The sequence below is a fragment of the Salmo salar genome, chromosome 28, assembly GCF_965601325.2.
Source record: "Salmo salar chromosome 28, fSalSal1, whole genome shotgun sequence".
NCBI lineage: Eukaryota > Metazoa > Chordata > Actinopteri > Salmoniformes > Salmonidae > Salmo > Salmo salar.
The window spans coordinates 42958765-42976639 of record NC_138318.1 but is presented as its reverse complement, the minus strand read 5'-3'; the positions used below and the strand labels follow the sequence as shown (position 1 = coordinate 42976639).

The 17875-nt window shown below is 51.4% G+C and overlaps 1 protein-coding gene across 2 annotated transcripts in view; it reads left to right on the top strand.

Moving 5' to 3' along the window:
- LOC106590004 (AT-rich interactive domain-containing protein 4B) overlaps positions 1-17875 on the top strand; it is a 202320-nt gene that overhangs the window by 72427 nt on the left and 112018 nt on the right. For both annotated transcript variants that reach the window (XM_082970601.1, XM_082970600.1), the window contains exons 6-8: positions 174-253; positions 2575-2666; positions 13061-13220. In XM_082970601.1, coding sequence (XP_082826727.1) covers positions 174-253; positions 2575-2666; positions 13061-13220 — 332 coding nt within the window. The remainder of the gene's footprint in view (positions 1-173; positions 254-2574; positions 2667-13060; positions 13221-17875) is intronic.

Below are 17875 nucleotides of genomic sequence, written 5' to 3'. Positions count from 1 at the left end.
TCTCTCCTCCATCTCTCTCTCTTTATCTCTCTCCCTCCATCTCTCTCTATATCTCTCCCTCATCTCTCTTTGTCTCTCTCCCTCCATCTCTTTATCTCTCTCCCTCATCTCTCTCTTATCTCTCTTGCTCATCTCTCTCATTATCGCTCTCCTTCCCTCCTCTCTCCCCCCAGTGTTTGATGATGGTGATGAGAAGACACTGAGGCGTTCCTCTCTCTGCCTGAAAGGAGCACGTCACTTTGCAGAGAGCGAGGTAAGTCTCAGTCTCTCTCTACCACAGTTTAACTACAGGCCTTCGTCCCAAATGGCACCCTATTCCGTCTTCTAGTGCACTACGTTTTGACCAGAACCCTATAAGGGGATAGTGCACTAAGCCCTGGTCAAAAGTAGTGCACTATATAGGGAATAGGGTGCCATTCGGGAACCAGTCACCTAACCTGTCCCCCAGCTCTAACCTGTCCCCCAGCTCTAACCTGTCCCCCAGCTCTAACCTGTCCCCTGTCCCCCAGGTCTAACCTGTCCCCCAGCTCTAACCTGTCCCCCAGCTCTAACCTGTCCCCCAGCTCTAACCTGTCCCCCAGCTCTAACCTGTCCCCTGTCCCCCAGCTCTAACCTGTCCCCCAGCTCTAACCTGTCCCCCAGGTCTAACCTGTCCCCCAGCTCTAACCTGTCCCCTGTCCCCCAGCTCTAACCTGTCCCCCAGCTCTAACCTGTCCCCCAGGTCAAACCTGTCCCCCAGCTCTAACCTGTCCCCTGTCCCCCATCTCTAACCTGTCCCCCATCTCTAACCTGTCCCCCAGCTCTAACCTGTCCCCCAGCTCTAACCTGTCCCCCAGGTCTTACCTGTCCCCCAGCTCCAACCTGTTCCCTGTCCCCCAGGTCTAACCTGTCCCCCAGCTCTAACCTGTCCCCTGTCCCCCAGCTCTAACCTGTCCCCCAGCTCTAACCTGTCCCCCAGCTCTAACCTGTCCCCCAGCTCTAACCTGTCCCCCAGCTCTAACCTGTCCCCCAGCTCTAACCTGTCCCCTGTCCCCCAGCTCTAACCTGTCCCCCAGCTCTAACCTGTCCCCCAGGTCTAACCTGTCCCCCAGCTCTAACCTGTCCCCCAGCTCTAACCTGTCCCCCAGGTCTTACCTGTCCCCCAGCTCCAACCTGTTCCCTGTCCCCCAGGTCTAACCTGTCCCCCAGTTCTAACCTGTCCCCTGTCCCCCAGCTCTAACCTGTCCCCCAGCTCTAACCTGTCCCCCAGCTCTAACCTGTCCCCCAGCTCTAACCTGTCCCCCAGCTCTAACCTGTCCCCCAGCTCTAACCTGTCCCCTGTCCCCCAGCTCTAACCTGTCCCCCAGCTTCAACCTGTCCCCCAGCTCTAACCTGTCCCCCAGCTCCAACCTGTCCCCTGTCCCCCAGCTCTAACCTGTCCCCCAGCTTTAACCTGTCCCCCAGCTTTAACCTGTCCCCCAGCTCTAACCTGTCCCCCAGCTCTAACCTGTCCCCCAGCTCCAACCTGTCCCCCAGCTCTAACCTGTCCCCCAGCTCTAACCTGTCCCCCAGGTCTAACCTGTCCCCTGTCCCCCAGCTCTAACCTGTCCCCCAGCTCTAACCTGTCCCCCAGCTCTAACCTGTCCCCCAGCTCTAACCTGTCCCCTGTCCCCCAGGTCTAACCTGTCCCCCATCTCTAACCTGTCCCCCAGCTTTAACCTGTCCCCCAGCTCTAACCTGTCCCCTGTCCCCCAGGTCTAACCTGTCCCCCAGCTCTAACCTGTCCCCCAGCTCTAACCTGTCCCCTGTCCCCCAGGTCTAACCTGTCCCCCATCTCTAACCTGTCCCCCAGCTCTAACCTGTCCCCTGTCCCCCAGGTCTAACCTGTCCCCCAGCTCTAACCTGTCCCCTGTCCCCCAGCTCTAACCTGTCCCCCAGCTCTAACCTGTCCCCCAGCTTTAACCTGTCCCCCAGCTTTAACCTGTCCCCCAGCTCTAACCTGTCCCCCAGCTTTAACCTGTCCCCCATCTCTAACCTGTCCCCCAGCTTTAACCTGTCCCCCAGCTCTAACCTGTCCCCCAGCTTTAACCTGTCCCCTGTCCCCCAGCTCTAACCTGTCCCCCAGCTTTAACCTGTCCCCCAGCTCTAACCTGTCCCCCAGCTTTAACCTGTCCCCTGTCCCCCAGCTCTAACCTGTCCCCCATCTCTAACCTGTCCCCCATCTCTAACCTGTCCCCTGTCCCCCAGCTCCAACCTGTCCCCTGTCCCCCAGCTCTAACCTGTCCCCTGTCCCCCAGCTCTAACCTGTCCCCTGTCCCCCAGCTCTAACCTGTCCCCCAGCTCTAACCTGTCCCCCATCTCTAACCTGTCCCCTGTCCCCCAGCTCCAACCTGTCCCCTGTCCCCCAGCTCTAACCTGTCCCCTGTCCCCCAGCTCTAACCTGTCCCCCAGCTCTAACCTGTCCCCCAGCTCTAACCTGTCCCCCAGCTCTAACCTGTCCCCCAGCTCTAACCTGTCCCCCATCTCTAACCTGTCCCCTGTCCCCCAGCTCTAACCTGTCCCCCAGCTTTAACCTGCTGTTGGTCTCTGTTCCAGACACTAGATCGACTCCCTCTCACCAACCCTGAGCACTTCGGCACTCCTGTCATCGGCAAGAAGGGGAACCGTGGACGCCGGTCCAATCCAGTGTGAGTATAGGGGGACCAGGGTGGTTGTGTAGGGGGACCAGGGTGGTTGTGTAGGGGGACCAGGGTGGTTGTGTAGGGGACCAGGGTGGTTGTGTAGGGTGGTGGTGTAGGGGGACCAGGGTGGTGGTGTAGGGGGACCAGGGTGGTGGTGTAGGGGGACCAGGGTGGTTGTGTAGGGGGACCAGGGTGGTTGTGTAGGGGGACCAGGGTGGTTGTGTAGGGGACCAGGGTGGTTGTGTAGGGTGGTTGTGTAGGGGGACCAGGGTGGTTGTGTAGGGGGACCAGGGTGGTGGTGTAGGGGGACCAGGGTGGTTGTGTAGGGGGACCAGGGTGGTTGTGTAGGGGGACCAGGGTGGTTGTGTAGGGTGGTTGTGTAGGGGGACCAGGGTGGTTGTGTAGGGGGACCAGGGTGGTTGTGTAGGGTGGTTGTGTAGGGGGACCAGGGTGGTTGTGTAGGGGGACCAGGGTGGTTGTGTAGGGTGGTTGTGTAGGGTGACCAGGGTGGTTGTGTAGGGTGGTTGTGTAGGGGGACCAGGGTGGTTGTGTAGGGGGACCAGGGTGGTTGTGTAGGGTGACCAGGGTGGTTGTGTAGGGGGACCAGGGTGGTTGTGTAGGGGACCAGGGTGGTTGTGTAGGGTGGTGGTGTAGGGGGACCAGGGTGGTGGTGTAGGGGGACCAGGGTGGTGGTGTAGGGGGACCAGGGTGGTTGTGTAGGGGGACCAGGGTGGTTGTGTAGGGGGACCAGGGTGGTTGTGTAGGGGGACCAGGGTGGTTGTGTAGGGGGACCAGGGTGGTTGTGTAGGGGGACCAGGGTGGTTGTGTAGGGGGACCAGGGTGGTTGTGTAGGGTGGTTGTGTAGGGGGACCAGGGTGGTTGTGTAGGGGGACCAGGGTGGTTGTGTAGGGTGACCAGGGTGGTTGTGTAGGGTGACCAGGGTGGTTGTGTAGGGTGACCAGGGTGGTTGTGTAGGGGGACCAGGGTGGTTGTGTAGGGGGACCAGGGTGGTTGTGTAGGGGGACCAGGGTGGTTGTGTAGGGTGACCAGGGTGGTTGTGTAGGGTGGTTGTGTAGGGGGACCAGGGTGGTTGTGTAGGGTGGTTGTGTAGGGGGACCAGGGTGGTTGTGTAGTGGGACCAGGGTGGTTGTGTAGTGGGACCAGGGTGGTTGTGTAGGGTGGTTGTGTAGGGGGACCAGGGTGGTTGTGTAGGGGGACCAGGGTGGTTGTGTAGGGGGACCAGGGTGGTTGTGTAGGGGGACCAGGGTGGTTGTGTAGGGGGACCAGGGTGGTTGTGTAGGGGGACCAGGGTGGTTGTGTAGGGGGACCAGGGTGGTTGTGTAGGGTGACCAGGGTGGTTGTGTAGGGGGACCAGGGTGGTTGTGTAGGGGGACCAGGGTGGTTGTGTAGGGGGACCAGGGTGGTTGTGTAGGGTGGTTGTGTAGGGGGACCAGGGTGGTTGTGTAGGGGGACCAGGGTGGTTGTGTAGGGGGACCAGGGTGGTTGTGTAGGGTGGTTGTGTAGGGGGACCAGGGTGGTTGTGTAGGGGGACCAGGGTGGTGGTGTAGGAGGACCAGGGTGGTTGTGTAGGGGGACCAGGGTGGTGGTGTAGTGGGACCAGGGTGGTTGTGTAACCAAAGCCCAGGGATCACCTTCAGCTGTATGTGTTTGTGTAGACCTACACTCTAACTGACCTCTAGGTAACCTGAGGTCACCCTCACAGGTCCTGTTACAGGGCCTGACCCAGTCTATCGTCACAGACAACTACCCACAGTTAATAATCGGCCAAATGATCATCCTACCTGACATCCTGACAGGAATATAAAGGAATACGTAGGGTGTTACATGCAGGTATTATACATTCAAAATAAACTCCACCCACTGGTCAATTAGGTGTTGAAACGATGTCAAGGCCAGTCTGTTTGTGACTGCCCTTTCAGACTATAGCTACTCCTACAGTAGCTGGCTGGGCGAGTCTGTCTGTGACTGCCCTTTCAGACTATAGCTACTCCTACAGTAGCTGACTGGGCCAGTCTGTTTGTGACTGCCCTTTCAGACTATAGCTACTCCTACAGTAGCTGGCTGGGCCAGTCTGTTTGTGACTTCCCTTTCAGACTATAGCTACTCCTACAGTAGCTGACTGGGCCAGTCTGTTTGTGACTGCCCTTTCAGACTATAGCTACTCCTACAGTAGCTGACTGGGCCAGTCTGTTTGTGACTTCCCTTTCAGACTATAGCTACTCCTACAGTAGCTGACTGGGCCAGTCTGTTTGTGACTGCCCTTTCAGACTATAGCTACTCCTACAGTAGCTGACTGGGCCAGTCTGTTTGTGAATTCCCTTTCAGACTATAGCTACTCCTACAGTAGCTGACTGGGCCAGTCTGTTTGTGACTTCCCTTTCAGACTATAGCTACTCCTGGAGTAGCTGACTGGGCCAGTCTGTTTGTGACTGCCCTTTCAGACTATAGCTACTCCTACAGTAGCTGACTGGGCCAGTCTGTTTGTGACTGCCCTTTCAGACTATAGCTACTCCTACAGTAGCTGACTGGGCCAGTCTGTTTGTGACTGCCCTTTCAGACTATAGCTACTCCTGGAGTAGCTGACTGGGCCAGTCTGTTTGTGACTGCCCTTTCAGACTATAGCTACTCCTACAGTAGCTGACTGGGCCAGTCTGTCTGTGACTGCCCTTTCAGACTATAGCTACTCCTACAGTAGCTGACTGGGCCAGTCTGTTTGTGACTGCCCTTTCAGACTATAGCTACTCCTACAGTAGCTGACTGGGCCAGTCTGTTTGTGACTGCCCTTTCAGACTATAGCTACTCCTACAGTAGCTGGCTGGGCCAGTCTGTTTGTGAATTCCCTTTGACTAGCTACTCCTACAGTAGCTGACTGTTGTATTACTGTTCCTGTAACTTGGTTTCGTTACTATGTGCTTGTTATTATATTTAGTGAAACATTGTTGATATGTTGGAAGTGTACGAATGAGATTAAATCATTAACACTCAGTGGTCATCAGATATCCCATTAAAAACTAGAGTCCGACCGATTTATAGCCAATATTAGCCTTTTTACGGATGTATTAGTATCGGATTTGAATCCACCGAAAAGGACATATAAAACATGTGGAGAAAATGGTTTAATTTTGACTTTTATTTTTGCATTTCAATATTATGTCCTGAAGAGGGCGCGCTTTACATGGCTATATGCCCATCTTGACTTGGTGCTACAGCAAGACTGGACACCTAATGTAACTACACCAGTTAGCGAGGAGTGGACTGCTTCTTTTATGGGCTGAGTAGATAGCAGCTTGCCAGCTCAATGAAGAGCCAAAAATGGCCATATATACTGTCATCTGTAGTGGCCATATATACTGTCAGGTGTTGTGGCCATATATACTGTCAGGTGTTGTGGCCATATATACTGTCATCTGTAGTGGCCATATATACTGTCATCTGTAGTGGCCTTATATACTGTCATCTGTAGTGGCCATATATACTGTCAGGTGTAGTGGCCTTATATACTGTCATCTGTAGTGGCCATATATACTGTCAGGTGTAGTGGCCATATATACTGTCATCTGTAGTGGCCATATATACTGTCATCTGTAGTGGCCATATATACTGTCATCTGTAGTGGCCTTATATACTGTCAGATGTAGTGGCCATATTTACTGTCATCTGTAGTGGCCATATATACACTAATTTGTAGTGGCCATATATACTGTCATCTGTAGTGGCCATATATACACTAATCTGTAGTGGCCATATATACTGTCATCTGTAGTGGCCATATATACTGTAATCTGTAGTGGCCATATATACTGTCAGGTGTAGTGGCCATATATACTGTCAGGTGTAGTGGCCATATATACTGTCATCTGTAGTGGCCATATATACTGTCATCTGTAGTGGCCATATATACTGTCATCTGTAGTGGCCATATATACTGTCATCTGTAGTGGCCATATATACTGTCATCTGTAGTGGCCATATATACTGTCAGGTGTAGTAGCCATATATACTGTCATCTGTAGTGGCCATATATACTGTCATCTGTAGTGGCCATATATACTGTCAGGTGTAGTGGCCATATATACTGTCATCTGTAGTGGCCATATATACTGTCAAGTGAATTGGCCATATATACTGTCATCTGAAGTGGCCATATATACTGTCATCTGTAGTGGCCATATATACTGTCAGGTGTAGTGGCCATATATACTGTCAGGTGTAGTGGCCATATATACTGTCATCTGTAGTGGCCATATATACTGTCATCTGTAGTGGCCATATATACTGTCATCTGTAGTGGCCATATATACTGTCAGGTGTAGTAGCCATATATACTGTCATCTGTAGTGGCCATATATACTGTCATCTGTAGTGGCCATATATACTGTCAGGTGTAGTGGCCATATATACTGTCATCTGTAGTGGCCATATATACTGTCATCTGTAGTGGCCTTATATACTGTCAGGTGTAGTGGCCTTATATACTGTCAGGTGTAGTGGCCATGCAGTGGCATGAAAAAGTATGTGAACCCTTTGGAATTATCTGGATTTCTGCATAAATTGGTCATAAAATTAGATCTAATCTTCATCACTTCAAGTCACAACAGACAAACGCGGTCTGCTTAAACTAATAACACACACATTATTGTTTTTTTCTTGTCTATATTGAATACATCATTTAAACATTCACAGTGAAGGTTGGAAAAAGTATTTGAACCCCAAGGCTAATGACTTCTCCAAAAGCTAATTGGAGTCAGGAGTCAACTAACCTGGAGTCCAATCAATGAGAGGAGATTAGAGATGTAGGTTAGAGCTGCCCTGCCCCATAAAAAACACTCACAAAACTTGAGTTTGCTATTCACAAGAAGAATTGCCTGATGTGAACCATGCCTCGAACAAGAGATCTCAGAAGACCTGTTGACATGCATAAAGCTGGAAAGGGTTACAAAAGTATCTCTAAAAGCCTTGATGTTCATCAGTTCACGTTAAGACAAATTGTCTATAAATGCAGAAAGTTCAGCACTGTTGCTACTCTCCCTAGGAGTGGCCATCCTGCAAAGATGACTGCAAGAGCACAGTGCAGAATGCTCAATGAGGTTAAGAAGAATCCTAGAGTGTCAGCTAAAGACTTACAGAAATCTCTGGAACATGCAAACATCTCTGTTGACAAGTCTACGATACGTAAAACACTAAATAAGAATGGTGTTCATGGGAGGACACCACGGAAGAAGCCACTGCTGTCCAAAAAAAACATTACTGCAAGTCTGAAGTTTACAAAAGAGCATCTGGATGTTCCACAGCGCTACTGGCAAATTATTATGTGGACAGATGAAACTACAGTTGAGTTGTTTGGAAGGAACACACAACACTATGCGTGGAGAAAAAAAGGCACAGCACACCAACATCAAAACCTCATCCCAACTGTAAAGTATGGTGGAGGGAGCATCATGGTTTGGGGCTGCTTTGCTGCCTCAGGGCCCGGACAGCTTGTTATCATTGATGGAAAAATAAATTCCCAAGTTTATCAAGACATTTTGCAGGAGAATGTTAGGCTATCTGTCCGTCAATTGAAGCTCAACAGAAGTTGGGTGACGCAACAGGACAACGATCCAAAACACAGATGTAAATCAACAACAGAATGGCTTCAGCTGAAGAAAATACACCTTCTGGAGTGGCCCAGTCAGAATCCTGACCTCAACCCAATTGAGATGCTGAGAGCAGTTCACACCAGACATCCCAAGAATATTGCTAAACTGAAACAGTTTTGTAAAGAGAAATGGTCCAAAATTCCTCCTGACCGTTGTGCAGGTCTGATCTGTAACAACAGAAAACGTTTGGTGGGCCTCCAGAGCGGCGCAGTGGTCTAAGGCATGGGGTTCGAGTCCTGGCTCTGTCGCAGCCGGCCAGGAGACCCATGGGGTGGCGCACAATTGCCCAGCGTCGTCCGGGTTAGTGGAGGATTTGGCCGGCAGGAATGACCTCGTCCCATTGCGCACTTACAACTCCTGTGGCGAGCCGGGCGCAGTGCACGCTGACACGGTCGCCAGGTGTACGGTGTTTCCTCCGACACATTGGTGCGGCTGGCTTACGTGTTAAGTGGGCATTATGTCAAGAAGCAGTGCAGCTTGGTTGGGTTGTGTTTCGGAGGACGCATGGCTCTCGACCTTCGCCTATCCCGAGTCCGTATGGGAGTTCCAGCGATGAGTCAAGATTGTACCACAAAATTGGGGAGAAAGAGGGGTAAATTAAAAACATTTTTTTTATAAGAAATCATTTGGTCAAGGAAAAGCAGCCAACAAGTGCTCAGCATATGGGAACTCCTTCAAGACTGTTGGAAAAGCATTCCAGGTGAAGCTGGTTGAGAGAATGCCTAGAGTGTGCAAAGCTGTCAAGGCAAAGGGTGGCTACTCTGAAGAAGCTCAAATGTAAAATATATTTTGATTTAACACTTTTTTTGGTTACTACATGATTCCATATGTGTTATTTCATAGTTTTGATGTCTTCACTATTATTCTACAATGTGGAAAATAGTAAAATTAAGAAAAACTCTTGAAAGAGTAAGTGTGTCCAAACTTTTGACTGGTACTGTATATTTTATTATTTTTTTCTTCCCAACTGGGGACCTTCAGATGAGTCCTGTGAGGCCTGTGGGAGTCCTAAAACAAAACAACTGACATGTTCATGAGAGTCTCACCTTTCCACAGAGGGGTCATATTAGTGTGTAGCCCAAACAGACGCTGACAGATCGGCTGTACCGACTTCAGACGAGTCTCTTGACACTTGTGGAGGTCGTGGAGCAACACTAGAACACCATAGTGTTCGTTGGGGTCATAGAAGGGTCATAGAGGGGTCATAATAGTACAAATAAATAAACGCAACATGTAAAGTGGTGGTCCCAGTGTTGTTGGTGGGGGGCTTAGGTGTATTTCTGTCTGTACTAAACCCCTTTGGTGGGGAAAAACTAATTCTGATTGGTTGGGCCTTTTTAAGGGGCTTTTAATTGACTGATTTACTTCTATGAACTGTAATTCTTGTTAAGTCTTGTTGCATGTTGTGTTCATATTTTTGTTCAGTGTAGTTAAGACTGAGAGAGGTCTACCTACACCCATTAGTTTCCATGTGGTTAAGACTGAGGTCTACCTACACCCATTAGTTTACATGTAGTTAAGACTGAGAGAGGTCTACCTACACCCATTAGTTTCCATGTGGTTAAGACTGAGGTCTACCTACACCCATTAGTTTACATGTAGTTAAGACTGAGAGAGGTCTACCTACACCCATTAGTTTACATGTAGTTAAGACTGAGAGAGGTCTACCTACACCCATTAGTTTACATGTAGTTAAGACTGAGAGAGGTCTACCTACACCCATTAGTTTACATGTAGTTAAGACTGAGAGAGGTCTACCTACACCCATTAGTTTACATGTAGTTAAGACTGAGAGAGGTCTACCTACACCCATTAGTTTCCATGTGGTTAAGACTGAGGTCTACCTACACCCATTAGTTTCCATGTAGTTGAGACTGAGGTCTACCTACACCCATTAGTTTCCATGTGGTTAAGACAGAGAGAGGTCTACCTACACCCATTAGTTTACATGTAGTTAAGACTGAGAGAGGTCTACCTACACCCATTAGTTTCCATGTAGTTAAGACAGAGAGAGGTCTACCTACACCCATTAGTTTACATGTAGTTAAGACTGAGAGAGGTCTACCTACACCCATTAGTTTACATGTAGTTAAGACTGAGAGAGGTCTACCTACACCCATTAGTTTCCATGTAGTTGAGACTGAGGTCTACCTACACCCATTAGTTTACATGTAGTTAAGACTGAGAGAGGTCTACCTACACCCATTAGTTTACATGTAGTTAAGACTGAGGTCTACCTACACCCATTAGTTTCCATGTAGTTAAGACTGAGAGAGGTCTACCTACACCCATTAGTTTACATGTAGTTAAGACTGAGAGAGGTCTACCTACACCCATTAGTTTACATGTGGTTAAGACTGAGGTCTACCTACACCCATTAGTTTCCATGTAGTTAAGACTGAGAGAGGTCTACCTACACCCATTAGTTTACATGTAGTTAAGACTGAGGTCTACCTACACCCATTAGTTTACATGTAGTTAAGACTGAGGTCTACCTACACCCATTAGTTTACATGTAGTTGAGACTGAGGTCTACCTACACCCATTAGTTTCCATGTAGTTAAGACTGAGAGAGGTCTACCTACACCCATTAGTTTACATGTAGTTAAGACTGAGAGAGGTCTACCTACACCCATTAGTTTACATGTAGTTAAGACTGAGGTCTACCTACACCCATTAGTTTCCATGTAGTTGAGACTGAGGTCTACCTACACCCATTAGTTTCCATGTAGTTAAGACTGGGAGAGGTCTACCTACACCCATTAGTTTACATGTAGTTAAGACTGAGAGAGGTCTACCTACACCCATTAGTTTACATGTAGTTGAGACTGAGGTCTACCTACACCCATTAGTTTACATGTAGTTAAGACTGAGAGAGGTCTACCTACACCCATTAGTTTCCATGTAGTTAAGACTGAGAGAGGTCTACCTACACCCATTAGTTTCCATGTAGTTGAGACTGAGGTCTACCTACACCCATTAGTTTACATGTAGTTAAGACTGGGAGAGGTCTACCTACACCCATTAGTTTCCATGTAGTTAAGACTGAGGTCTACCTACACCCATTAGTTTCCATGTAGTTGAGACTGAGGTCTACCTACACCCATTAGTTTACATGTAGTTAAGACTGGGAGAGGTCTACCTACACCCATTAGTTTACATGTAGTTAAGACTGAGAGAGGTCTACCTACACCCATTAGTTTACATGTAGTTAAGACTGAGGTCTACCTACACCCATTAGTTTCCATGTAGTTAAGACTGAGAGAGGTCTACCTACACCCATTAGTTTACATGTAGTTAAGACAGGGAGAGGTCTACCTACACCCATTAGTTTACATGTAGTTAAGACTGAGAGAGGTCTACCTACACCCATTAGTTTACATGTAGTTAAGACTGAGAGAGGTCTACCTACACCCATTAGTTTACATGTAGTTAAGACTGAGAGAGGTCTACCTACACCCATTAGTTTACATGTAGTTAAGACTGAGAGAGGTCTACCTACACCCATTAGTTTACATGTAGTTAAGACTGAGGTCTACCTACACCCATTAGTTTACATGTAGTTAAGACTGAGAGAGGTCTACCTACACCCATTAGTTTACATGTAGTTAAGACTGAGAGAGGTCTACCTACACCCATTAGTTTACATGTAGTTAAGACTGAGAGAGGTCTACCTACACCCATTAGTTTCCATGTAGTTGAGACTGAGGTCTACCTACACCCATTAGTTTCCATGTGGTTAAGACTGAGGTCTACCTACACCCATTAGTTTACATGTAGTTAAGACTGAGGTCTACCTACACCCATTAGTTTCCATGTGGTTAAGACTGAGGTCTACCTACACCCATTAGTTTACATGTAGTTGAGACTGAGGTCTACCTACACCCATTAGTTTACATGTAGTTAAGACTGAGAGAGGTCTACCTACACCCATTAGTTTCCATGTAGTTAAGACTGAGGTCTACCTACACCCATTAGTTTACATGTAGTTAAGACTGGGAGAGGTCTACCTACACCCATTAGTTTCCATGTGGTTAAGACTGAGAGAGGTCTACCTACACCCATTAGTTTACATGTAGTTAAGACTGAGAGAGGTCTACCTACACCCATTAGTTTACATGTAGTTAAGACTGAGGTCTACCTACACCCATTAGTTTACATGTAGTTAAGACTGAGGTCTACCTACACCCATTAGTTTCCATGTAGTTAAGACTGAGAGAGGTCTACCTACACCCATTAGTTTACATGTAGTTAAGACTGAGAGAGGTCTACCTACACCCATTAGTTTCCATGTAGTTGAGACTGAGGTCTACCTACACCCATTAGTTTACATGTAGTTAAGACTGGGAGAGGTCTACCTACACCCATTAGTTTCCATGTAGTTAAGACTGAGAGAGGTCTACCTACACCCATTAGTTTCCATGTGGTTAAGACTGAGAGAGGTCTACCTACACCCATTAGTTTACATGTAGTTAAGACTGGGAGAGGTCTACCTACACCCATTAGTTTACATGTAGTTAAGACTGAGAGAGGTCTACCTACACCCATTATTTTACATGTAGTTAAGACTGAGAGAGGTCTACCTACACCCATTAGTTTCCATGTAGTTAAGACTGAGAGAGGTCTACCTACACCCATTAGTTTCCATGTAGTTAAGACTGAGGCTTTTTGTTTTGTTAATCTGCCATTTCAATCTTTTTGTGTGTTGAATTTGAAAGCTTCTTGATTCCCTTTTAACAGTCAGGAGGAGGAGCCATCTTCATCGTCCAGTGAAGAGGAGGAGGAGGAGAGTGACGGGAGACAGAATGAAGAGCTGTATGGGAAGGTGGTGTGTGTTGAGGGGGGTTCTGCCGCTACTGGAGACCGGAAGAACAAGGGCACGGCGTGGTACCCTGCACTGGTGAGTCAGTCTGTCTGTAGTACAAATAAAGAAAAACCCTGGAATGAGTAGGTGTGTCCTAAACTGTCGACTGGTGTGTATACATAATATAATGTATGTAGAAAACATAATGGATATTGTTAAATTAGAGTCTTGTTCAGAACTAACAATCACAAATAAAAAGATGGGACAGTCAGGGACAATATAAAATAAAATAAAAAATTGATTTTATTATGTTTGAGTCACTCGGATAGCAAAATGTCTGGAAAGGAGCTATAAAACAGTTTTGTCTCTGCCCCATGGCAAAATGTGTTGAATTGCTGGAAATAAGCCTTAAAACACATTTGGATTTTGACCGATGTCATGTCGGAAAAGCGTTCTGAAAAGGGATGGAAAGAGCCCGGTGAGCAGCCACGGTGTTAGGTGGTGCCCTGGTGAGCAGCCACGGTGTTAGGTGGTGCCCTGGTGAGCAGCCACGGTGTTAGGTGGTGCCCTGGTGAGCAGCCACGGTGTTAGGTGGTGCCCGGTGAGCAGCCACGGTGTTAGGTGGCGCCCGGTGAGTCAGCCACGGTGTTAGGTGGTGCCCTGGTGAGCAGCCACGGTGTTAGGTGGTGCCCGGTGAGCAGCCACGGTGTTAGGTGGTGCCCTGGTGAGCAGCCACGGTGTTAGGTGGTGCCCAGTGAGCAGCCACGGTGTTAGGTGGTGCCCGGTGAGCAGCCACGGTGTTAGGTGGTGCCCGGTGAGCAGCCACGGTGTTAGGTGGTGCCGGTGAGCAGCCACGGTGTTAGGTGGTGCCCTGGTGAGCAGCCACGGTGTTAGGTGGTGCCCAGTGAGCAGCCACGGTGTTAGGTGGTGCCTGGTGAGCAGCCACGGTGTTAGGTGGTGCCCGGTGAGCAGCCACGGTGTTAGGTGGTGCCCGGTGAGCAGCCACGGTGTTAGGTGGTGCCCGGTGAGCAGCCACGGTGTTAGGTGGTGCCCGGTGAGCAGCCACGGTGTTAGGTGGCGCCCGGTGAGTCAGCCACGGTGTTAGGTAGCGCCCGGTGAGCAGCCACGGTGTTAGGTGGTGCCCGGTGAGCAGCCACGGTGCTAGGTGTTAGGTGGTGCCCGGTGAGCAGCCACGGTGTTAGGTGGTGCCCGGTGAGCAGCCACGGTGTTAGGTGTTAGGTGGTGCCCGGTGAGCAGCCACGGTGTTAGGTGGCGCCCGGTGAGTCAGCCACGGTGTTAGGTGGCGCCCGGTGAGTCAGCCACGGTGTTAGGTGGTGCCCGGTGAGCAGCCACGGTGTTAGGTGGTGCCCGGTGAGCAGCCACAGTGTTAGGTGGTGCCCGGTGAGTAGCCACGGTGTTAGGTGGTGCCCGGTGAGCAGCCACGGTGTTAGGTGGTGCCCTGGTGAGCAGCCACGGTGTTAGGTGGTGCCCGGTGAGTCAGCCACGGTGTTAGGTGGCGCCCGGTGAGCAGCCACGGTGTTAGGTGGCGCCCGGTGAGTCAGCCACGGTGTTAGGTGGTGCCCGGTGAGCAGCCACGGTGTTTGGTGGCGCCCGGTGAGCAGCCACGGTGTTAGGTGGCGCCCGGTGAGCACCACTGTATTCTGGTCGCTGCTCCTGGCTTTACTCTGTTTGGTAACTTTTGGATCTCAACAAAAATTCAGATTTCTTTCACCTGGAACAAACTACTGAATATTAGGGACACATTACCGCCTTGCTTTGTTTGGTCCTGAAATTATGTAATTATCCAACAATATACTACAGAAGACTTCCCTGACTACGAGTCGGATTTCAAACCGAGGTTCTGGGACTCTGGGACGAAGACATAGGGTGAGGCGAGCCGGGAATCTATTGTGTTTCAGAAGCCAAGGACTCCATGCCCCTCTGCCCGGCCTTTACCTCTGCAATGTGCTTTCACTCGCCAAAAACCGACGAGAAGGATTTCTCTCACCTCTGTTTCCTGTTTACAGAGAGGTGGTTACATTACTCTATTCTCTGTGGATCTAGCCAGCTTCCAGCTGTACCGGGCTGATGACGTCCCAGCTTCCAGCTGTACCGGGCTGATGGCGTCCCGACTTCCAGCTGTACCGGGCTGATGACGTCCCGGCTTCCAGCTGTACCGGGCCGATGATGTCCCGGCTTCCAGCTGTACCGGGCTGATGGTATCCCAGCTTCCAGCTGTACCGGACTGATGAGGTCCCGGCTTCCAGCTGTACCGGGCCGATGATGTCCCGGCTTCCAGCTGTACCGGGCTGATGGTATCCCAGCTTCCAGCTGTACCGGGCTGATGATGTCCCGGCTTCCAGCTGTACCGGGCCGATGATGTCCCGGCTTCCAGCTGTACCGGGCTGATGGTATCCCAGCTTCCAGCTGTACCGGACTGATGAGGTCCCGGCTTCCAGCTGTACCGGGCCGATGATGTCCCGGCTTCCAGCTGTACCGGGCTGATGATGTCCCGGCTTCCAGCTGTACCGGGCTGATGATGTCCCGGCTTCCAGCTGTACCGGGCTGATGGTATCCCAGCTTCCAGCTGTACCGGACTGATGAGGTCCCGGCTTCCAGCTGTACCGGGCCGATGATGTCCCGGCTTCCAGCTGTACCGGGCTGATGACGTCCCGGCTTCCAGCTGTACCGGGCTGATGACGTCCCAGCTTCCAGCTGTACCGGGCTGATGACGTCCCGACTTCCAGCTGTACCGGGCGGATGACGTCCCGGCTTCCAGCTGTACCGGGCCGATGATGTCCCGGCTTCCAGCTGTACCGGGCGGATGACGTCCCGGCTTCCAGCTGTACCGGGCCGATGGTATCCCGGCTTCCAGCTGTACCTGACTGATGACGTCCCAGCTTCCAGCTGTACCGGGCTGATGACGTCCCGGCTTCCAGCTGTACCGGGCTGATGACGTCCCAGCTTCCAGCTGTACCGGGCTGATGACGTCCCGGCTTCCAGCTGTACCGGACTGATGACGTCCCAGCTTCCAGCTGTACCGGGCTGATGACGTCCCGGCTTCCAGCTGTACCGGGCCGATGATGTCCCGACTTCCAGCTGTACCGGGCTGATGACGTCCCGGCTTCCAGCTGTACCGGGCTGATGACGTCCCGACTTCCAGCTGTACCGGGCTGATGACGTCCCGGCTTCCAGCTGTACCGGGCTGATGACTTCCCGGCTTCCAGCTGTACCGGGCTGATGACGTCCCGACTTCCAGCTGTACCGGGCTGATGACGTCCCGGCTTCCAGCTGTACCGGGCCGATGGTATCCCGGCTTCCAGCTGTACCGGGCGGGATGACGTCCCGGCTTCCAGCTGTACCGGCTGATGACGTCCCAGGCTTCCAGCTGTACCGGGCTGATGATGTCCCGGCTTCCAGCTGTACCGGGCTGATGGTATCCCAGCTTCCAGCTGTACCGGGCTGATGACGTCCCGGCTTCCAGCTGTACCGGGCTGATGACGTCCCAGCTTCCAGCTGTACCGGGCTGATGACGTCCCGACTTCCAGCTGTACCGGGCGGATGACGTCCCGGCTTCCAGCTGTACCGGGCCGATGATGTCCCGGCTTCCAGCTGTACCGGGCGGATGACGTCCCGGCTTCCAGCTGTACCGGGCCGATGGTATCCCGGCTTCCAGCTGTACCTGACTGATGACGTCCCAGCTTCCAGCTGTACCGGGCTGATGACGTCCCGGCTTCCAGCTGTACCGGGCTGATGACGTCCCAGCTTCCAGCTGTACCGGGCTGATGACGTCCCAGCTTCCAGCTGTACCGGACTGATGACGTCCCAGCTTCCAGCTGTACCGGGCTGATGACGTCCCGGCTTCCAGCTGTACCGGGCCGATGATGTCCCGACTTCCAGCTGTACCGGGCTGATGACGTCCCGGCTTCCAGCTGTACCGGGCTGATGACGTCCCGACTTCCAGCTGTACCGGGCTGATGACGTCCCGGCTTCCAGCTGTACCGGGCTGATGACTTCCCGGCTTCCAGCTGTACCGGGCTGATGACGTCCCGGCTTCCAGCTGTACCGGGCCGATGGTATCCCGGCTTCCAGCTGTACCGGGCTGATGACGTCCCGACTTCCAGCTGTACCGGGCTGATGACGTCCCGACTTCCAGCTGTACCGGGCTGATGACGTCCCGGCTTCCAGCTGTACCGGGCCGATGGTATCCCGGCTTCCAGCTGTACCGGGCGGATGACGTCCCGGCTTCCAGCTGTACCGGCTGATGACGTCCCAGCTTCCAGCTGTACCGGGCTGATGATGTCCCGGCTTCCAGCTGTACCGGGCTGATGGTATCCCAGCTTCCAGCTGTACCGGGCTGATGGTGTCCCAGCTTCCAGCTGTACCGGGCTGATGGTATCCCGGCTTCCAGCTGTACCGGGCTGATGGTATCCCGGCTTCCAGCTGTACCGGGCCGATGGTATCCCGGCTTCCAGCTGTACCGGGCCGATGATGTCCCGGCTTCCAGCTGTACCGGGCTGATGACGTCAGATCCTCCAGATCTGGAATCTATTTTCACCCCTTAGTCATTCTGGTCAGGGTCTACGCTGTGCCGATTGCCTGTGCGCGCAGTGCAACAGTTATTGGCTGATCAGATCAACGGTGGGAAGGAAATACCCGGATTCTACTTTGACCATCATTGGGAGTTTGAACCACACTAGCCTACAACAGGAACTTCGTAGATACAAACATATGGCGGAATTTTCTGGACC